This window comes from Hemiscyllium ocellatum, chromosome 20 (genome assembly GCF_020745735.1).
Source record: "Hemiscyllium ocellatum isolate sHemOce1 chromosome 20, sHemOce1.pat.X.cur, whole genome shotgun sequence".
Classification (NCBI taxonomy): Eukaryota; Metazoa; Chordata; class Chondrichthyes; order Orectolobiformes; family Hemiscylliidae; genus Hemiscyllium; species Hemiscyllium ocellatum.
Genome location: NC_083420.1, coordinates 20,500,065 through 20,520,846, shown reverse-complemented (window position 1 = coordinate 20,520,846; position 20,782 = coordinate 20,500,065). Strand labels below are relative to the sequence as shown.

Sequence of the window (20,782 nt, the reverse complement as noted above, 5' to 3'; positions counted from 1 at the left end):
CCTCTCCAGCTTCTCTGCTCTTCATCAGATGATACCAACTAATAATGATTCAGAGTTTCAGTCTCATTCATTTGCCTCACTAAAGTGGTTATTCTTCATGCATGAGTTGAACCAACAAGTGCTAACAAAATCAGAATGAAGTCTCAAAATATCCAAATCAATAAGTGCTTCAGCAATAGGTCAGACACAAAGGCCCTTGCTGGGTTATTTCCCCCATTAGCCCAAAGCTGCTAATGCATGTAACAATCCTACTAAGAACATCACCCACAAACAATTAACCCACCAGGATCACAGGGTTTTCTTAGTATAGTCTACCAGGGCCAATGTTAATTCCCATTAAAACATCTGAGCACTTACTGAAGACCTCCTAGTTTGTATTTAGCCAAATGTGTGTTTCTTTATTTAGCACGTGATAAAAATTGTATAAATAGTATAGAGCTGAAGCTATTTTAACAGGCAGATAAAGCTAGCTCAACAAAGTAACTTCCAAGTATCCTGGAATTACAGACAATATGATTGACAAGCAATTTCTAGTTTCCTTTTCAAAACACAGCTAGACAACATGTGTTGCCTGAGATTACTTAGTTCACACAATGATCAGATGAATTATTTGTTACATTTTTCAGTGATTAAAAGCTACAACCCACATCAAATTCACAGCTGGACAAAAAATTCAGTTAGCATCAAAACAAGTTTGTCACCAGTTTGGCATTCTCTGGCATTTTATCTGGATTACTCTGATCCAGCATAAGTCACTAACTTTTTGTTGATAAATTGAGTCTTCTCATAATTTAAATTACAGAAAAGGACACTCTCCCCACTTGAAGAAATTGGCTGTCACAATTTGGTCACTGAAGGAGAACTCAGTTTACATTCCAAGAATTGCCAACATATGCATCTTCATCTGTTTATGAGTCACGTGCCATGGAAATTACCTCCGCATTGCACTGAGACAATAATCATCCAGTTCTGATAAACCCCAGCATTCACTGAAAGATACATTTCCAAAAACCAAAATGGTTCCATTCAAATGTGAACACAATTAGTTACATCAAAGGCCATGTGGCGATATCAATTCAGAAAAAAACAAATAAACACTCCCCATCCTGTCATTTCCATTAAAACAATGAGGTCTGTTTGAAACACCCATAATGGGTTTTGTGTTCTAAAGCTGGCCTTTAATATACTTGTTACTTCATATTAAAAGGAATAAAATATGTCATTTTCAGATCCTCAACATCATCAGCAGTCCACATTAATATAACAGCTTTGCCACAATAATTCATTAATTTTGACTACAGGATCACAAAATATTGAATCTTTTATTCCAATACTAGTTCAATTTTGTTAATAATGGCCTGAAGTGCAGTTAGCTCCTAGTAAAATATATAAAGTCATTGGTCAAAATGAAGTTTTTTGCACCCACCCCAAAACAGCTAAGCTACTGTAGGATATAAATGAGCTATTTTTCCATTTACTTCAGTTTGTGCCAAGAACAGACAGACCATATCATTGTTTATTTTCTTTTCAAAAATGTATTCTCCAGATCCTAAAAGAACCAATTAAAATCACTTTAAGGCTTATTAAACGATGGATAAGATGATATCAAGTTATTTTTCACACAACGCATGCCAACATGGACTCCCTCCAACCTCCCCCTTCCACCCACTCCTCTAAAGAATAGGATGAGATTATGGATGAGTGAGATTCAATTGTAACCCAGTCTGTTAAGTTCTTTTTCCTCACCTTGACACTTCGATGATGTATCCGAGAGGGCTGGCATTTGACGCTGCCAGTGTTGCAGCAGCCTGTGCAGCGTCTGACCTCCACACAAGCAGGCCATATCAGGAAGTTGGCAGAGGTGGGATCTATCTGACTGCGAGGTATTTCATAAATGACAGTCCTTGTTTTACACACTGCAGGAACAGCTTCTTCTGAAAAATTTCAACAAAGTAACTTTGAGTATTGGTTCAAATATTTTATGTATGAAAAACAATTTCTTTTGAACTCGTAAGATATGTTTCAAAATAGACAAAGCATTCGAGTCAATAAATGTATTTACTGTCAGAAAAAAAGTAACTTAAAGCACAAAGGGGAAATTTTGCTTGGCAAACATATTTAGAAAAACAGTCAGGACTTTTCATCCTCGTTATAAATGCATTTTCCGGGTTTTTATTTTACATTCCTGCAGATTGGCTTGCTGAAGGTATAGATTCAACAGCAAAAACAACCATCTGGTATGTAACTAACCAGTCACATATGAGTCTCATGGTGAGCGTCAGCAATTTATTCAACTACCTTGCCAACTGTTGACATCCATACATTCCACCAGGGGTTATTTGAAAGAGATCAATAGAAGGAGTTTTGCTTAATCCTTTCTTTCTTTCACCTAAAGGGGATCCTCTTGCGGTACAGTGGTAGCATCCCTACCCCTGGATCAGGAGGCCCACATTCAAGTCCAACCTGCGCCAAAGTTGTGTAATACCATCTCTGAACAGATTAATGAAGAAAAATAGTTTAACCTGAAAAGCACCATGTGGGTCCATTGCAACATGTTCCTGCTTCAGTTAACTCAATATGAATTAGCAATTAAACCTTGGACCTTTGTAATTATATGGCACTACCACACACAACAGTGCATTTTCTATTGAACCAGCCACACTTTAATATATTATAGAGGTCAGTAGCATGCAAAACAGTGCAGCTTCTCATGGAGTTACATATGCAATTAACAGTGATTAACATTAAAAGTGTTTGTTGCCAATATCCCAATGGTAAAGGAAACTAACAAACACCATACAGAAGTGGGCCTAAGGTGAGTTGGCATTGTGCCTAATGTGCTCATTTAAGCCCAAATCAAGCACAGCACCTAAACCCTTCTGAAATTCATCCTTTAGTCTCAGTATCTTAACTAATTGCAATTAAAGTACACTGGTCTCTGTTTAATAGAATGACATTAGCTGAAGAAAGCATATCATGAACATGTTAAATGGTCAAAACAAAATTACACAAGGAACCTAATAAACAATTGCAGGGGAAAAAATGTTATTTGTTCTAAGATCTTGTCATTTATAGACTGAATAGTAGGCAATGGTCAGGTATAAAGTCCCCTGATATATCTATTATTACACAAAAAAACTTTAAAATGCATTAATCATTACCTTCTGATTCAGCCAGCAGGGATGTGTACATTGCACTTGCTTGCATACCACTACAATCACACCCAGAAACCATACAATGGAAGTGTGCCATTCATAACTAGCACCACACACATGTGGTCAGAGAAGCTCTGCTTTCATTCCAGTGGCTTACAACACTGCAGTTGTGCACAGATTACTTTCCAATCTACCTTTTCCCCTCTCCCTAACGTGTTCCTCTCTTTACATTTTTTAAAATGACGTTATTCTTCCTACTCTGAAGGTATAAATTACTACTTAAATAGTATTATAAACACTAGCAGATCAAACTCATTCACAAGTCGGTATTTTCCCATTGTGCAGGTCATGTGGAAATAATTGGAAGCAGGCACCTTGCCTGATCTGTTTCCTTTGACTGGCCTGAAATACAGAAGCCAACTGAATAACCCAACTGTTCTTGGCTTGAGGACTAAGAGTACAGAACATGAATAAAAGTTTAGAGATTTCTAATCTATATCTCTCACTACCGCATGAGGTAGCATGTTAACCAATCCAACTTTTAAGTGTGGGAGTCATTCCATTTTCTCATTGCCTGCCTTCAGCACCAAATACAGACTTATAACTGGACACCTAACATTCAAGACAATTGGCCAAGTTCTGGAAAATGGGATTAGTGTAGAGAGGCCAGAAATGACTTGATGGGCCAAAGGGCCTCTTCTTTATCATAATACTCTGTAACCATACCCAAGTTTCACTACTTATCTACTTTTTCCAGATATTTTTTTCAAGAATACATTTTCTTTATAAGCAAAGGAACTTAAGAGCCCAGAACACGAAAGACACAGATTACACAGTACTCTATGTAGAAAATCCATACTGTAGCATAGTGACAACATGAACAACTAGGTGAGGATGCACTATGTTTTACATGCCCTTTGAAAGCTTTATATGAATGACTTCATGTTATTTGGATTTATTTGCTAAATAACATACTCTATTTATACAATATGGGGATTAAAGAGGAGTTGGATCTTGCCCAAAACTGCTGTCAAAGGAGAACCCACACAATTCCATTCAAGAGGTTCTATCGGTATTTCGGCATGTTATCTCTTGTGTCCTTGTCAACAATATACATTCAGTCAACACAAATACAGGTGATGTGGTCATTATCATGTTTCAGTTCGTAACACCTTGGTGTGCCTAAAATGGCTGTCTTATTTCCCATATTATAACAGTAGCTACACTTTTCAAACACTTAATTAACTAAAGCGCTTTGGTACAATCTAAAATCATGAAAGTTGCTATATAAATGTGACACATTCTTTCTTTAGAAGATTTTGAAATGATGTACTGCCAGGAAAAATGCACCACAAACAATATTGAATCTTGGAAAGTGTCAATATTACAGAGGTGGTGGTGCTTTTCTTAAAACGCATGAAGGTGGATAAATCCCTGGGTCCTGATCAGATGTACCCCAGAACTTTATGGGAAGCTAGAGAAGCGATTACCGGACCCCTTGCTGAGATATTTGTATCATCAGTAGCCAAAGGTGAGGTGCCAGAAGACTGGAGGTTAGCTAACACGGTGCCATTATTTAAGAAATGTGGTAAGGAAAAGCCAGGGAACTACAAACCAGTGAGCCTGACATCAGTGATGTCTTAGAGAGAATTCTGAGGCACAGGTTTTACATGTATTTGGAAAGGTAAGGACCGATTAGGGATAGTCAACATGACTTTGTATGTGGGAAATCATGACTCACCGACTTGGATGAGTTTTTTTTTGAAGATGTAACAGAGAAGATTATGAAGGCAGAGTGGTAGACATTGTCCATGTGGACTCCAGCAAGGCATTCGACATGACTCTGCATGGTAGATTGGTTAGCAAGATTAGATCACATGGAATATAAGGAGAACTAGCCATCTGAATACAAAATTGGCTTGAAGGTAGGAGACAGAGGGAGCCAGGGGAGAGTTGGACTGGAGGCCTGTGACCAGCGGTGTGCCACAAGAATCGGTGCTGGGTCCACCGCTTTTATCATTTTAATAAATGATTTGGATGTGAATACAGAAAGTGTGGTTAGTAAGCTTGCAAATGAAACCAAAATTGGTGGTATGCTACTGTTATACAGAGCACTGTTGAAACCGTACCTCAAATATATTGTGAAATTTTGTCTCCCTGTTTAAGCATGTAAATGTATTGTAGATAGATAAACAGAGGTTACTACATTGATCCATGGAATAAGCAGGATGCCTATTGAGATGGTTGGACAGGCTGGATTAGTGTCCACTGGAGTGAGGGGTGACTAGGTCCAAGACCCTGAATGATCTTATTGAGACAAACATAGGAACTATGTTTCTTTTTGCATGTCATCCAGAACCAGGGGGCACTTTTAAAATTAGGGGTCATTCTTTAAGAACAGAGATGAGGATTGCACAATTTTGGAATCCTATCTCAAATGATGGTGAAAACTTGGACTTGAATTTGAAACACAAATCAGTCATGAACTTATTGAATGAAAGAGCAGTCTCAACGTGCTACATGATCTCTTTCAGCTCCTATTTTACACATTCATCATTGCCACTGATACTTCTGAACAACCAGAATTTCTAATTCTATATCTTTCTTTCAGTGCAGAAGAAGTCCACAACAGAAGGGCCAATGGAAGTGACTCTACATGAGGCCTAAGAGAAGTCCATGTACTTACACCATAAGGTGTACAAGCAGAAGTATTCAGCCATTCAACAAGATCACAGTTGATCTGACAATACTCAACTCCACGTTCCTGCCTTTTCTCCCATAACTCTTGATTCCTTTACAGATTAGAAACCTGTCTGTCTATCTCAGCTTCACATATGCTTAATGACCAATCCTTGTCAGCCTTCTTTGGTAAACATTCCATAGATTGTCGACCCTCAGAAAAAAATCCACTTCATCTCAGTCTTAAATAGGCATCCTCTTAGTCTGAGATTATCCCCCCAGGGGATACATCTCTTGATCTTGTAAAGCCCCTTATGAATATTGCGTTTCAACAAGGTCTCCTCTCACTCTTATCATCAATAAAGACAAACTCAACCTACTCTCCTCTGCCTCTTCCCATAATAAAATTCCTCCATGCTAGCATACCCTAGTGAACTTTCTCCGGACTGCCTCCACTTATGTGCCATTAGAGATGAGGACCAAAATGGTTCACAGTATTCCAAATGAGGTCTAATTGTGCTTTAGTTTTAGCAAGACTTCCATAAGACCCTTAGATACATTAGCAATGAGGCTATCGAGTTTGCTCCACCATTCGACTATGGCTCTGGAGTTTCTCAAACCCATTCTCTTGGCTTCTCCCGAAATCCTTGATCCCCTACAATCAAGAATCTCTACTTTTATACTCCATTCTCTTTTATCTAAAGGTCAACAGTTCATGTGCCTTCTCTATGAGCCACTGAATTTGGCCGCTAGCTTTTTGAGATTCATGCACGAGAATCCATAAACCCCTCTGTGCTGAAGCTTTCTGCAGTCTTTCCCTTTTCAAATAATATTTAGCTCTTCTATTCTCCCTACCAAAGTGCAGAACATCACATTTTCTGACATACTCCATCTGATAATTTTTGCTAATTCATTTAACCTGAACCTATCCCTTTGGTATCCTTGTGTCATCCTCAACTTTAGTAAGACAAAATAATTCAAAGTATCAATTATTTAAAAAAGGACATAGTTCCATGAGAAACAGTTCAGAAAAAACTCACATGATTGTTTCCCAATATGAAAGGGTTATCTTATGAAGGTTGGAAAAGTTGGATCTGTATCCACACTGTTTAAAAGAATGAGAGGTGACCTTATTGATCCTGATGGGACTTAAATAGGTGGATGCTGAAAGTATATCTCTCCATTTTGGAGAAGAAAGTTAAGGGTATCAGGGTGGTAAGGAAAGAACACTTAGATCAGTCAAAATTTTATTGAATGGCAGAACAGTTCAAGGGGCCAAATGGCCTACTTCAGCTACTAACTAGTATGTTTATATTAAATTTTAGAAGCTGCAAATAACAAAGTAAATATTTGAAATCCAGACTACTATAATGGGTGATAACAGATGTCCAATTTGCCTTTGATCAAAGTTGAGATCAGAAAGCATCGAAGCAGAAAAGTTCGTAGTCAGGTTGAGTCAATTGTTTGGAGGTGTCTGGCTTAAGTTAAGTGAACTGAGTTGACCAATTCTATGGTCAACTGGAAAGGAAAGAATTTTTAAAAATTGATTAAGGTTTACATTGCTAATTACTATTTGATGGATCTTGCTGCAAAGTGTACTTTGATAATGGTAGGATTGTCCTCACTCTATCACCAACCCCACAACCAGTCATGAACACACGCACATACGCAGACGCACACATAAAGAATGGTCATGAGTCAACATTACACATCAAGAAATTGTACTCCCTAAGTAGCACTTAGGGCAGGAAGAGTGAAAAGTGGCAGGAATAAGGAGGAACAAGTGAGGTAAAACTAACAAGGAACATTCCAATTCCTCTGTTAATGATCCATTCACCTGAATATTAGTGAAACAGCAGAATATATTAATTTAAAGATTCTTTCCTTGCTATTGGATGTCACTAACTTCAGAAACACTCCCACTATTTAGAGGCACAATAGTGACATCTAGATGTACAAAATCAGTACAACACTTTGTGCGCTATTGTATATCACCATTATTTCTTTCTCTCTCACATGACTCCCCAAGCCAGGCCACAACCAGACATGACTTTGTGCAGGTTGAAGCAGTCTGCCCATTTTTATAGGCTTCTTTTCAATCATTGTTACAGCTACCCAGAATTGTGAAGCTCTGTAGAACAAAATTTGCTCTTTGGTGTTAAGTTTCCACTTTCTGACCAAATGAAAAGCCAGTGAAAAACAACTTCAGTATCGATATGGAATATGAAAATGCCTGTTCCAACTTTTGTTCGATTATTCAGGACTTCAAAAAAAATCACACACTACCTATGTATAACAAATGCTCTTCGGACTGTTCTAGTATACATGGATGTATTAAATGTCATAGCAGTTTAGTCTCTATTCCAGTTGATCATCAGCCAGGGTGGGAGTCTATCCCAGTTTTGTCTACCCATGCAGCTCAAGTCAGACGTAACGAGCGAAAATCTTTATAGCTGACAGAAAACAGTCTCATGTTATTTGACTGTTCTAGGTATATTGATGCAGATATAAACACGTTTTGCAGCAGTACAATGTGTCTTCAGCTTCTCTGCAACAGGTTGGGGCATGAATTTGAATTTAAAGAATGTATTGGGGCAGGTTTGCTTATATGAGGATTTTCCACAGTATGTTTCAACTGTACAAACAACAACACTTTAGAAAGAAAATGTCAAAGGGAAAATATATTAATAAATGACCATTTAATTTCATGTACCTTTAAAATTCATAGTACATTACTGGGAATCAGTAGTGAAATACTGTGCTTTGTGCAACATAACAGTCATTGCCCGTATGATTAACAGAGGGTTGACATAAACAACAGTTACACAAGCTATCAGCACAAATGTATTAGATTTTAAACAGGATTTTGAAAATCTAGAGATTTAAATGAGGATTTGAAATCTGTAATTTGGAATTACAACTCTATAACAGGATTAAGTTCATTTTACTAACACAATGACTAATATTTTGCTATTTTGCCAATTTGCTCATAAAAAAAGGTTTGATTAAATCATGAGCCAACAAATTTCAAGGATAGACCATGACATATTCAGCAGTCTGAATGTACTAATCTACAGTTGTCAGGGTTTTAGATAATTAGTGCTACATTTTGATTTAAGGTAAACAAATGTGTAAAAAAAAACACTACAAGGCTGGTGTAACCTACTCAATTAGTAAACCTACTAGCTAAACTGGAATTGAATTATACTGACATAATCCCCACATTCAATCTCTGGTCTGTGAAAAGTTGTCTGAACTTGCTATGGTAAGTTATAAGGCAAGAGTTGACTACAAGAGTCTAGAAGAGGGAGAATGAGCAGGATACTTGCTCCTAATCACTGTCCAATGATGTTTGCTAGGAGGAATCATGTAAATACTGGGCAACGAATGGATCAGGTTCAGTTGTGATACTTATCAAATATCCTGCTGTTACACACTGATTAAACCGAAGACAGTTTAGCACATGAAGACTGGCTTTCAGAGGAAACCCAGCATGCATAGAACCATATCTCATCCTTTGAACAGAGGAAAGGATAACAAGATTTAATTGGTAGAACAATTTTAAGAAGCACATGGTGAATATTAGATACCTACAGGCAATTCTATTTCTAAATGACCATTTTTTTCAAATAAAAATCATTAAGGTTGATCATTAAGATTTGACCAAAATACTTGATGTTGTCTCCACAGATCCAGCCAAACCTGCTGACTACTTCCAGCATTTTCATTTCAAATTTCCAGCATCCACAGAATATTGCTTTTGCTTACTTTTTTAAAAACATCTTAGTACCAAGCTATTTATTTCACATGTTGAATTGCAACATTTGCTGAGAAAAAGAACCCATGCTTATATGTACATTAATTGATGCCTGGATGTTCATCACAAAAAAGAAGTCAAGATCAGGCTCAGGTGGGATCATAAACAGTGACAGTGAGAATAATGCCCAGGTATAACATCAAGTTAATCTGAATTCACAATATGAACACATAACAAAGTCAACTTTGCTTTTCTTTCTTTATCAGAGTTTTAGGCTAATTTACATTATCTATATCCCTTAGTGCTCTGGGACAATAAAGTCTTCCCATATGAAGAGGCAGCTTGTTTAGTCCTCGACCAATGCTCCTCCTCAGCTGACAGCTAAGATGAACTAAAATGACACACTCTCTAACCAAAACTTCACCTAACTATTTGTTTGAAGTAGAAAACAGGCTGACAGGTCCTGACATTCAGTAACTTACATGTTACACCTATAGCAGCCTGTTATTTATATTACTTATCTTCAAATGCTGATTCAACAAGCCTCCACCAGACTCCCAGGAAAATTATGCAAGGTCAACAATAAAGATGTTATCATTTCTTCCTAATTCTTTGATGCCTTCCTACTTGTGAGTAGAGGCTCCACAAATTATAGAATCACTACAATAATTCAGAAATAATTCCAAAAGATACAATATTAAGCAATTTAGAGGAGACAAAGTGACAAAGTAGCACACCTCAGGGTAAACAAAAGTGAAAACATAAGATGTTTTCTAATTTAAGTATTAATCAACATTTAAAGCTATTAAGTATATTCTATCTAGTTGGCATTGTATGTTTTTGTAAGTTTGGCAGTGATACAAAGTTATGAATTGGTAAATAGGAGTCTATAAGCAGGCACATATTCTGTACCTATTGACTTTCTAGCACAATATATTTATGTTATTTATTCACAATTTTTTTTGTAATGAGAGTATTGTTTTTCCATGGGTAACAGACAGAGCCTTGCCAGTTCCAGAAAGTATCAGTTTTATAAAGTTTATAACTTTGTGCCTCCATTTAATGAAGCCCTGCTCTGGGTACACAGCTTTGATGTGTTTGCCCCACTGTCTTTGAGGAAGTTAGAGGGTCTATGTCAATATTTCTAAATGGACCTGCAACAATTAAAGACTAGCGGCACAGTGTATGCAGGTTCCCAGTCACCTGCAAACAATGCTCTGATAGCTCAGTTGATTGGTTTACAACTTAGTTCAGTCCTGGCTAAGAGAAGATGCAAGCAAAATCAGCCAGGTCGCTATTTGCTATCTAGGTACCCTGTTAAAAGTTCAAGCCATAGAAACATTGAGTGTGGCAGAATCACCTAACAAAATGTTTGTATGGCTTGCCAACAATTCCCATCTGATTTTGCATGTGAGAAATAGTCACGTGAAGATTTACTGGGATGGGTGGAATCCTACCAAGAGAGAAAAGAATTTGAAAGAAAATCCACATTGTGTAGTCCTTTCACTATGGCCTTCTTGTTATATTAGTTTTACTGAAATTACATAGAGCATATCACAGGGCAGTAACATCAAGGAATTCAGGTAACAGAATAAACAGCAAGAAATCTAAACACTTTGTCAATATTAAGTCAACTGCAAGGTGTGCTATGTCTTTGAGCCAAGCTACAGTTGGAGCTATTCAAGATAACATTTACAGGTGCAGAGCTGCTCAAGTCCATTTCTGTATGGTTTGGGCGGGGGCAGAACACAGTTTGCTAGTTTCAACAGTCTTATTACATGAACTACACAATAATAGGACATATCTATACCGCTGCATGATATAAAGGAATAGTACATCTCACCTCAAATCACCAATAAGGAGAACATGAGCTGACAATCAGTATTACTTTAAAAGTGAGCAAACTCCTTGTCACACTGAAATCATCCAAATAAAATGACATCTGATCTGATCCTCAACTGATTTCTAAGTCAAAGTCAGGATTACAGTATCACCATAAGATTCTGTGATATTGAAATAATTGTCTAATACAAAAGAATTTTAAATAATTCAGATTGTAATCACTTCCATCTTCACAATGTTGTTAGACCTGGTAAATCTCTCTCATAAACTGCTTGATGTATCCAAAATAGGTACTACGGCATAACAAAAATAAAGTTATACAATACTTAAAAGATACTGTTACAAAATAAAATGGTAAAACTACACTTACCAATACTTCGCCTTCTGCGTATAGGTGCTGAACGCTTTGTATACTCATGTTTTACTGCATTAATACTGTGAGACCTTAAATTAGCTTCTGTGTGATCATCATCCCCTGTGATATAAGGATAAATTGTATATATGAGAACTAGCCATATCATTTGATACACAAGTACAATGTTAACATTAAATGCGCATTTCAATATTTTATGTTGACTGTCATCATTCCTGCAATCAAACCCAAAGAATATAATTTGTATTTCACAGATAATCCAATCTCAATTCAAAGCATAGCACAAGTTAGCATACTATTTAGCTACATGAATCATCACAGCCAAGCACATGCTGATGTTCCAAGCTGAAAGCCATGGATTCTAAGGTTAAGTATAGTGAACCTATTCCTTGTCCTCATGAAAACCAAGGATGTAACAGTTACCAAAGATGGAAATCAATCCACCAGGCATGTTTCCCTCAGTACTAGATTAAATTGTACATTTATCCAGTAAGTTTTCATGACAGCTACAATTTTTTTTAATGGCAAAGTGCATAAAACATATGAATACTGTTAAATGCACTATTCGCCCTTGAGGACTCTCAGAGTGTCAATTTGTGCTAATTCAAAGTACAACAACTACTGTGAGATACAAGTTAAATGTTACTATAATTATACCAATCACGAAAATAGTCATTCATCAACACAGACATTGTATAAGAAATAAAAGTCAGGGATCCAGTCCCACCCATGTTGTATTTTGTTAACAATATACAATTAATTATTTTCTCCACACAGTGATCATTATTGTTACATTTAAAAATACTTTTCTCCCCCATTTTCCTTAATTTCTGAGCATTTAAGAGTTCCACTCCCAGTTGTACATGAACAACTAGCCTAATTTCACATTTGTACCATGTTAGTGTGCTGAGGTGGGAGAAGGAAAATAGCTTTCATTGGTAATCCTGGCATCTACCTGAACATTTCCAGAAGGGGTCGCTGGATAATAATCAAATGAAAAACTTAATTGATTCTTCCCTTCATTGTCGTAGGGATGCTGCAGCCATTCTGAGTATCCCCACCACCAACCTCACATGAGATCAGTTAAGTTTCACAAATCTGGAAATAAATCAACCACATAGGTATGGCACAGAGAAAAACTGGACAGGTTAGTAAAACTGCAATCCTCCACACAAACTTTCTTCCATGCATGAACCTTGTTCAATGTTTTCCTGAAACAACAAAGTGATATCTGAGAACAGTTTGGGGAGTTTATATTTAAGATTAAGGATAATGTGGCATTGAGCCACAGAAACTAGAAAGTTCCAATTTCATTTACTCATGTGTGCTAAAATAATGATTTCAACTAAAACAGCAGGCAGGAGTACCACAGTTAATTTCACAAACTGATGCTGGGGCAGAGAGTCCCACGCTTGATCATTTTTCCATGTTTAGAAAGGTTGCAAGTGTGGTCAATCAGTAAGGGCATGTAACAGGTTTAACTGTATTAAAGGTTCCATGCTCGGGTTCACACTTAGAAGATTGGACTTTGAAATGTAACACTGGAAGGTATCCAGCAGATGTGGAACCACAGGCCCATAGTGAGACAGCAAGCAAGAATATTTCTCGATACTTAGATCTGTTTTGTCCTTAAATTGTGATGGCATAGAACTTCAAAACATTACTCGGTGAAAAGTTACAGTATTTCTTTAACAGATCTCTTTACACATTTCACTTTGTCTTTGTACTAAATATCAAATTTGTAATCAAAGTTAAGAAGTGAATATAAGCATTTATTGATCATGTTTAACACGAACAGCATTACTGTATTTTAAATTTAAAACAACACACCCTACAAGGGGTGGCATGGTGGCTCAGTGGTTAGCACTGCTGCCTCACAACACCAGGGTTCCAGGTTCGATTCCAGCCTCGGGCAACTGTCTGTGTGGGAATTGCATGTTCTCCCTGTATCTGTGTGGGTTTCCTCTGGGTGCTCCGGAGGAAATCCTAAGATGTGCAGGTCAAGCGAATTGGCCATGCAAAATTGCCTGTAGGTCAGGTGTGTCAGTCAGAGGGAAATGAGTCTGGGTGGGTTACTCTTTGGAGGATTGGTGTGGACTTGTTGGGCCAAAGGGCCTGTTTCCACACTGTAGGTAATCTCATCAAAATAATAATGTGAATAAGTAATCACCAACCAGTAATTATTGCTGAGAAGGAATGATAACACAAGCTTAACCAACAAGGCAATTAATTACATCTTTTTTTCAGTAGACTATCTCAGGTTTAATAACAACACAAAGCTTGCTGCCACCTCTGTCAATATCCCACAACCTGGGAACTGGCAGCTTGACGATGCCATGCTACACTGTCTGTTTATAATTAGTAAGTCAGTCCCCAGTTAAAGACTACTGCAAGATGTACCAACATGTGACAGATGTTAGAGTTATTGAAGCTGTCTGAATTACAGGGATTTTTGAGTTTGCTCCTCATTTGCTGGGAATATGATAAACCCAGTGAATTAAACTCCTACAGATCCAGAATAAGGCCCAAATCACCAAAATTTCTACAGTTTTTCAGTTCTCATTTCAGAAAGCACTCAAAATGCTTTCAACATGCAGAAGTAGACAATTACTTAAAAATTAACAACAATAATAGAGGAAACTCAAAATAATAAAATAAACTGAGCTGAAAGTGGAATTGGCAAAACAGGATAAAAATACAAAGATTTAAGAAGTGTTCAATAAATAAGTGAACATTTCAGCGAGGAGAAAAGTGACATCTGAACACAAGAACAAAATTATTTAGGAAAGTCAAAGAAAATACTAAGTAGGTACAAAGGAGGTTTAGAAACCTCCCTCTCAGGTGCATTGACTTAATATCCCATTTCCTAGCTACCTGCTCCATCTTTGCCCTTGGCAACAATCCAAGATCAAGCCGATTTGTTTGTAACCTTGGTGTCATATTTTACTCCTGAGGTGAACCTTCGACCTCGTATTTACACCATTTCTAAGTCTACCTTAGTAACATTGAAACTCTCATTTCTCTCATACTTTCTGACTATGACTATGACTTTCATTAACTCAAGAATCCAGCAATCTACTACACTGCAGGCTGGTCTTCCAATTATGCTCATCTGTAAACCTGAGACCATTTAAAACCATGTTACATATGTCTTAACTCACACCAAGTCCTGTTCACCTCTCGCTACTGGACTGACTAACTTACACTAACTCCCAGTCAAGCTAAATTTTGATGTTAAAAATTCTTATTCTGGTCTTCAAATCCTTCTATGGCCTCACTCCTCCCTTTTGGTTCAATCCACTTCAGCCCCACAACTATTTGAGGTATCTGCAGACTAATTCTGACCTTTTGAGTATCCCCAATTTTAATCACTCCACTACTGGTGACTGCACCTTCAATTATCTTGGCCCCAAGTTCTGGAATTCCCTACCTATACATCTCTCTACCTCGCTTTCTGACTTTTAAAGTAATCCTTAAAACCTACCTTTGTCCAAGCCTTCAGTATTCTGACCTAATATCTCCTTAAATATCTTAGTGACATATTTATATTATAGAACATCTTTGAAGCACCTTGGAATATTTTATTACCTTAAAAAGCCTAATACAAGTACAAATTGTTGTTATTTGCTGGGTTGTAATCTATAGGCATTGGCACCCACCAGTACCTTGTCCAAGCATTTTTAATTTTGACAGCAAGTATTTGCAGCTGGCTTTACTATAGTGAAGGTGAATAAGTCACAGCAGAACATAACTTGGCCTTGTCCAACATAGAAACACAAACCTCACTGCCCTAACCAGAGAACACACAGTCCTATTGTAATATCTTGGCCATTGTCACAGTTAAGATCAATGAACCCACCAGAGTCCAATTAAAACAGAGGGTTTTTTCCTAAATTGGTAAGGCCAGTGCCACTCCAGGGAATGTAAGTACCTACCAACTCATCAAATGAACAGCACTAGAGCAGTATTATCTGCTACAATTCTTCACCACATTTAGCCAATATAAATTTATGAATTAAAAAATGTGCCATTGTGGAGCTTACTAAAACTTAAATGGTCACAGTTGTTGTATGACACTTAAATTATGTAGCAGGCAAATTCACATAATTTACTTTTTAATATCTCGGAAACTTGAAAATGCTATTTTCAGTTCCCATTCTCTTATTGGGGAAAAAAATTCAATGTTGAGTCTGTCATCCCTTACCCTTCAAAAGCAGTTGCTGGACCAAGACCAAGCTAGAAATCCTGGGAGAGTTTTCTCCTTTCAAACCTGGGCTATTTGGTTTTATTTGAGGGGGAACTGGTGGAGGTTTGGTGAAAAGTTTAGGTATGGTGCAACAATTCTACTGCTGTCTGAACAGATAAAGACTCCGAAAATTTCCTCTACATTTATTTTTCTGATTTAGCAGTTGTATGAATAATACGTTAATCTGTTTTCTTACCCCAGTCCCATTTATGGAAGTCATTGTTTATTTAATCTACTTGTTCTAAGGGTTTCTGTGTGCCTGAATTTTACTAACTTGCAAATACTGTTACTGCTTGTGTTAACATTACATTTTGTGTATGTAGATGTTGGCAATAACTACAATGCACATATCAAAGTATATCAGGGTTTTGTTTATATCCAATCAGATGTGTTACTTGTGTTGCAGCTTTTTTGACTTGCTTCTGGCCACCATGCAACGGATTACTTCAAAAATCAGTCATCACAAGCCTGCAACTCACTGACCTGTCAAAACCTGCACGGAGGTCATGTGGCTCCTGCTCAGGTGTTCAGGTCTGTTTGTATTCAGTCTGAAGTCATTCGGACCACAAAAGGAAAATAAAAACTGAGAAGCCAGTTTTTGTTGTTTACCAACAAATGCAATGACTAGAAAGAGGATTTTGATGGAACAGGTGACCTCTTTATGAATGTTTTATTGCACAGATAATGTATCTAAGCTGGGTACCTCCACCACACTCTCTCCCTTTGAGAGAAAGAACACACTATGTATTATGATAGTGGAGAGTGTGGTGCTGGAAAAGCACAATGGGTCAGGCAGCATCTCAGGAGCAGGAAAATCGGTGTTTCGGGGCAAAACTCCTTCATTGGGAATATGTATTATAATAGTATAATACCTTCCTGTATGACTCTTTGTGAAGCCATGATCATGCACTTTTAAAAAATGAATTGCTAATAATGTTTTCAATTTTGCAAACTATGTTGTCAGACATATGAATTAATTTACAACGTCAGCACAGAGTATGGCATGAATTCTTAGCTCTGTTGACGTAGGCTTTTAATTTACCATCCTAACACTGTGGCAACATCTCATCTGTCTTTCAGACAGAGATCTTATACTTGCCCTCTCAGATATATTTCATGGAACTATTTAAAAGAGAGCAGGATGCCTTGATGCAATTTCACTCAAACCACATCATTAAAACAAACTATCTGGTAATTACTATTGTGGGATTTTGCCCTACACAAATTGGATACCATATTGCAATCGAAGTGAAAAGGTTCTTTGGTGACTGCGAGATCCTTCGGAATATCCCCATGGATGTGAAGTGCTACATTAATATTATGCTTTTCTTCCTTGCTCAAATATTTTTCAAAAGTTGTCTTCAGTGTCCAATCGCTGTAAATTGACCAAAAGCTTTGAAAAGAATCAGTGGTTGTTAAGCTTCTGATGGCCTTTTATTTTAGAAAGGAAACAGCCCATGGAATGCCAGAATGCGTTAAATACTCAATGATCAAGTCGGTTCTGCCTCAAGAATACGGTGGACTTCAATAACTCACTCCACCGTTTTCCACTAAAATGGAATACCTTCTAGGTCTATCCTCATTACTGGAACACGGTTTGATACATTTAGAAGCTTTTAATTGCAGTATGTCACGTCTTCCATTATACAGTAATTCAAATCAAACGTTCAACCAAGAAATATACTTGAAGTTGAGCTGTCTGCAAGTGCTTCTGTGTTATGACTAACACCTAACATTTTCTGAATGATCTCCACAAATAGCTCGCTCGGGATAGTTGTTAGGGGGTGCTGTCTACATCGAAGGCGTATTTAATACTAATACTCTGCATCAAGGACAACAATGCTTTCTCTGGTTAAACGGATCAATGTGCTGATCTTCATTACTGAGGGCGTCTCAAGCGCTTGCTGTCAGTCTTGGCGCTTGTAATTCACATGACATACAACAACCCAACTGTGCAAATATAGAGCCGTTCCGTCTTTGCACTATAAATGCCTTAAATATCATGTACCCTGGCTTGGTGTGGGACGGCGGACGCGCCGTGCCAACGCGAGCTGACTCCTAAAATGCAGTTCCAGGCCCATCACAATTTATTTTCGTGGGTATGTGGGGAGGAGGGGTTTTAAAGTGGAGTGCCCCGGTTCACACACATGGGCTGTAATGTTACAGCGGTCGCTAGCTGCTTTGCAGCCTGTCTGCATTAATGTTTTAAAACTGGACTCTGAACCTCACAGACCTCATTTCATTACACGAGAAACAATTGATAAACATGACAGCCAGCGGGAAATGTGCGGTTTACTATTACAAGGCAATAACGTGGTCCCATGTGCGAGACAAAGAAGGTAATATATACATATAAACATAATTTACCTACGGATTCAATCTCCAGGAGGCGCTGAAGATCGCGGATGCTGGTAATATCACTGTGTGCCAGTTTCTCAAGCAATTCGGGGGGAAATTCAGCTTCCTTGGAAGTAAATGAGGCAAATAAGCGAAAATAGGCATAAAAATAGAATAATCGACTAAACAAATGACGCATCCTCCTCCTCGATTAAAAGTTTTAATTTTAAAGAAAAAGAGTAAACTCTCCAAGTTATTTGGAAACTTTATAAGTCATTTGAGTGAGTGCAGAGCTGACCCGCTCTGTGTAAAAGGGGCCGAGAAAAACCAGAGCGCACTTGAGTTTGTGAGCATGTCGCCTTCAGGTCGAATGCTCAGCCCCAGCTTCCCGCAGTAAACAGCTCTGAAGTGACCGACAGGGAGCAAGATCACTTTGCAAACCACCATTGCGCTCGTTCTCACTGATTCGCAGTCAGCCGCCGAGTAAAATGTAGCAGTGCTAAATCAAGCGCACCAGAAAGTTAGTGGGCTCGGTGTGGAGCACCTGGTGTTGTGTTTCCTTGTAACTCTCGCACAGGCTGAGACTTTGATCAGAGAGAGAGACACACACACGCTCTAACAAGGCACCTCAGCCACTGTACCCGCAAACCCAGCCTTCCAGCGATAACAATAATTTGTTGGGCTGCTCTCCCTCCCTTCCAGATCTGGTGTCTTTCGGCAAGAAGGGAATAAAAGTCACCATATTCTGGCCGCTCACGATTGTTTTGCCTTATTTTTTCTCTCTCTCCACCCCACTTAAAGAACACCGAGGCGTTTCGAAGCACAAGCCAAGACCTGCCGCAAAAAAAAATGCTGTCATGCACCAAGTTAGTGCAAAGCACAAATATCCATTCCCTGAGGGAATTTTTTTTAAAAAAACAAAAAGCAACAGAACCGTTTGATCAATTTTAACGGAGGGGAATATTTGCAAGCACATTTGGTGGAAAACCCGGCGCAGAGTTTGCCGAGTTGCTAGTGCACAGAGACTGGGTTAACAAAAGCACGGCTCGTTCAAAACACACACACACACACACACAAAAGCTCAAAGAAAACAGCAGAAGAACCATCCGCTATCACTCAACATAAATACAGAGAGCATGGCTAGCAGGGAGCCCGTGAGGAGGCTAACAGTTACTGTGCTGTGAAGAAATACCTTACCTCTGTACATGTACAGGTCAGGTAACAAAAGCTGAGCATGAAATAAACCGTGGCTCTCATTTCGTTTCACTTCAAGTTTGTCCTGTAGCGAGAATCGATCATTTAGGAGCTTCAGCGGCGCCCCTGTCGCAGAAAAAATCAGTACCATCCCTCGGAAAAGTCACTAAGAGTGTGAGGATTTTTTTTTCCCTGTTTCACATTGGATTTGTACGTTTCCTTGCCGTCCCCCCTCTCTCTCTCTCTCTGGCATCAGCAGCAGACCAGCCGGTAGATCTGCATATTTGTTCAGATCAGACCAAACTGAAAAACCCATGAGTCAACACTGCACCGGACTGATACGCCCATCACCTGTCTGGCTGCTCACAAAAAAAGGGGATGGGACACACACTCTGTATGAGAGAGAATTTATCATAAAATCCGACTTATTCCCGTTCCTTTGAAAGTTCACCCCTTGGACGATCCCACTTAAAGACCCAGATTAAGAGAGAACTCAAAATCTGGCAAAGTTTTTTCCTTGGGGTTTCCCCCCAATTTAATTCTGAATTCACTTGGGGGTCAAGGTGTTAATTCCTGCAGTTTATAGGGTCGCGGCTGAAGTTCAGGCGGTCCGCCAAGGAGAAAGGGTTCAGAAATTTCTGCTACTTCGGATGGAAAATGCTGGAGCCGGTGCAGAAGCGCCTTGGATGGTCCCACTCTTACACAGGAACAGAGGCTAATTGTGGAGCTCCTCATACCCCCCTCCCCCAGCTCCAACCTTGGAAAGGGCTTCAGACTGAGGCAGCTTCACATCGAGCCGCCGACTGGCGACTGATGAGGGCAGCGAGAGGCGGCTCTCGCACACGGTCACCGCCCAGGCAGGAGTTTCTTACGGCCCGCGGCTGCTGTCCTTGGGCACACGCTGAGCTCACTGCAATGCGCGGCGGACTCACTCTGACCCGGCCCGGTCCCTGCAAGCCTGGAAACCCAGCTCCGCCTTTCCACTCACTTGTACATGGCCAGCAGAGAATTTAGGTTCCTAATCCCGGAGAGGGTAGTGGGTGACCGGGGGGGAAAGAATGGGTACATTTGGGGAATAGACCGAATTAGGGGGATGGGTGGAAATAAGGATGAGGATGGCTGGTGAGGAGGAATAGGGGAGGCGTGGATGGGTATGGAGGAATAGGGGAGTGGATGGGTGGGGGAGATGGGTAAGGGGG

General features: G+C 38.9%; 1 protein-coding gene across 2 annotated transcripts in view; it reads right to left on the bottom strand.

The window, feature by feature from the left end:
• Nucleotides 1–20,466, bottom strand: part of LOC132825167 (platelet-derived growth factor subunit A-like) — a 36,909-nt gene extending 16,443 nt beyond the window's left edge. Inside the window, exons 1-4 of one of the 2 annotated variants that reach the window (XM_060840191.1) lie at nt 19,587–20,466; nt 18,420–18,516; nt 11,804–11,908; nt 1,747–1,934 (exon numbers count right to left, since the gene is read on the bottom strand). In XM_060840191.1, the coding sequence (XP_060696174.1) occupies nt 1,747–1,934; nt 11,804–11,908; nt 18,420–18,516; nt 19,587–19,646 (450 nt within the window). In that variant the 5' untranslated portion in view covers nt 19,647–20,466. The remainder of the gene's footprint in view (nt 1–1,746; nt 1,935–11,803; nt 11,909–18,419; nt 18,517–19,586) is intronic. The other variant, XM_060840192.1, reaches the window with a different exon arrangement.
• Between the last annotated feature and the right edge of the window lie 316 nt (nt 20,467–20,782).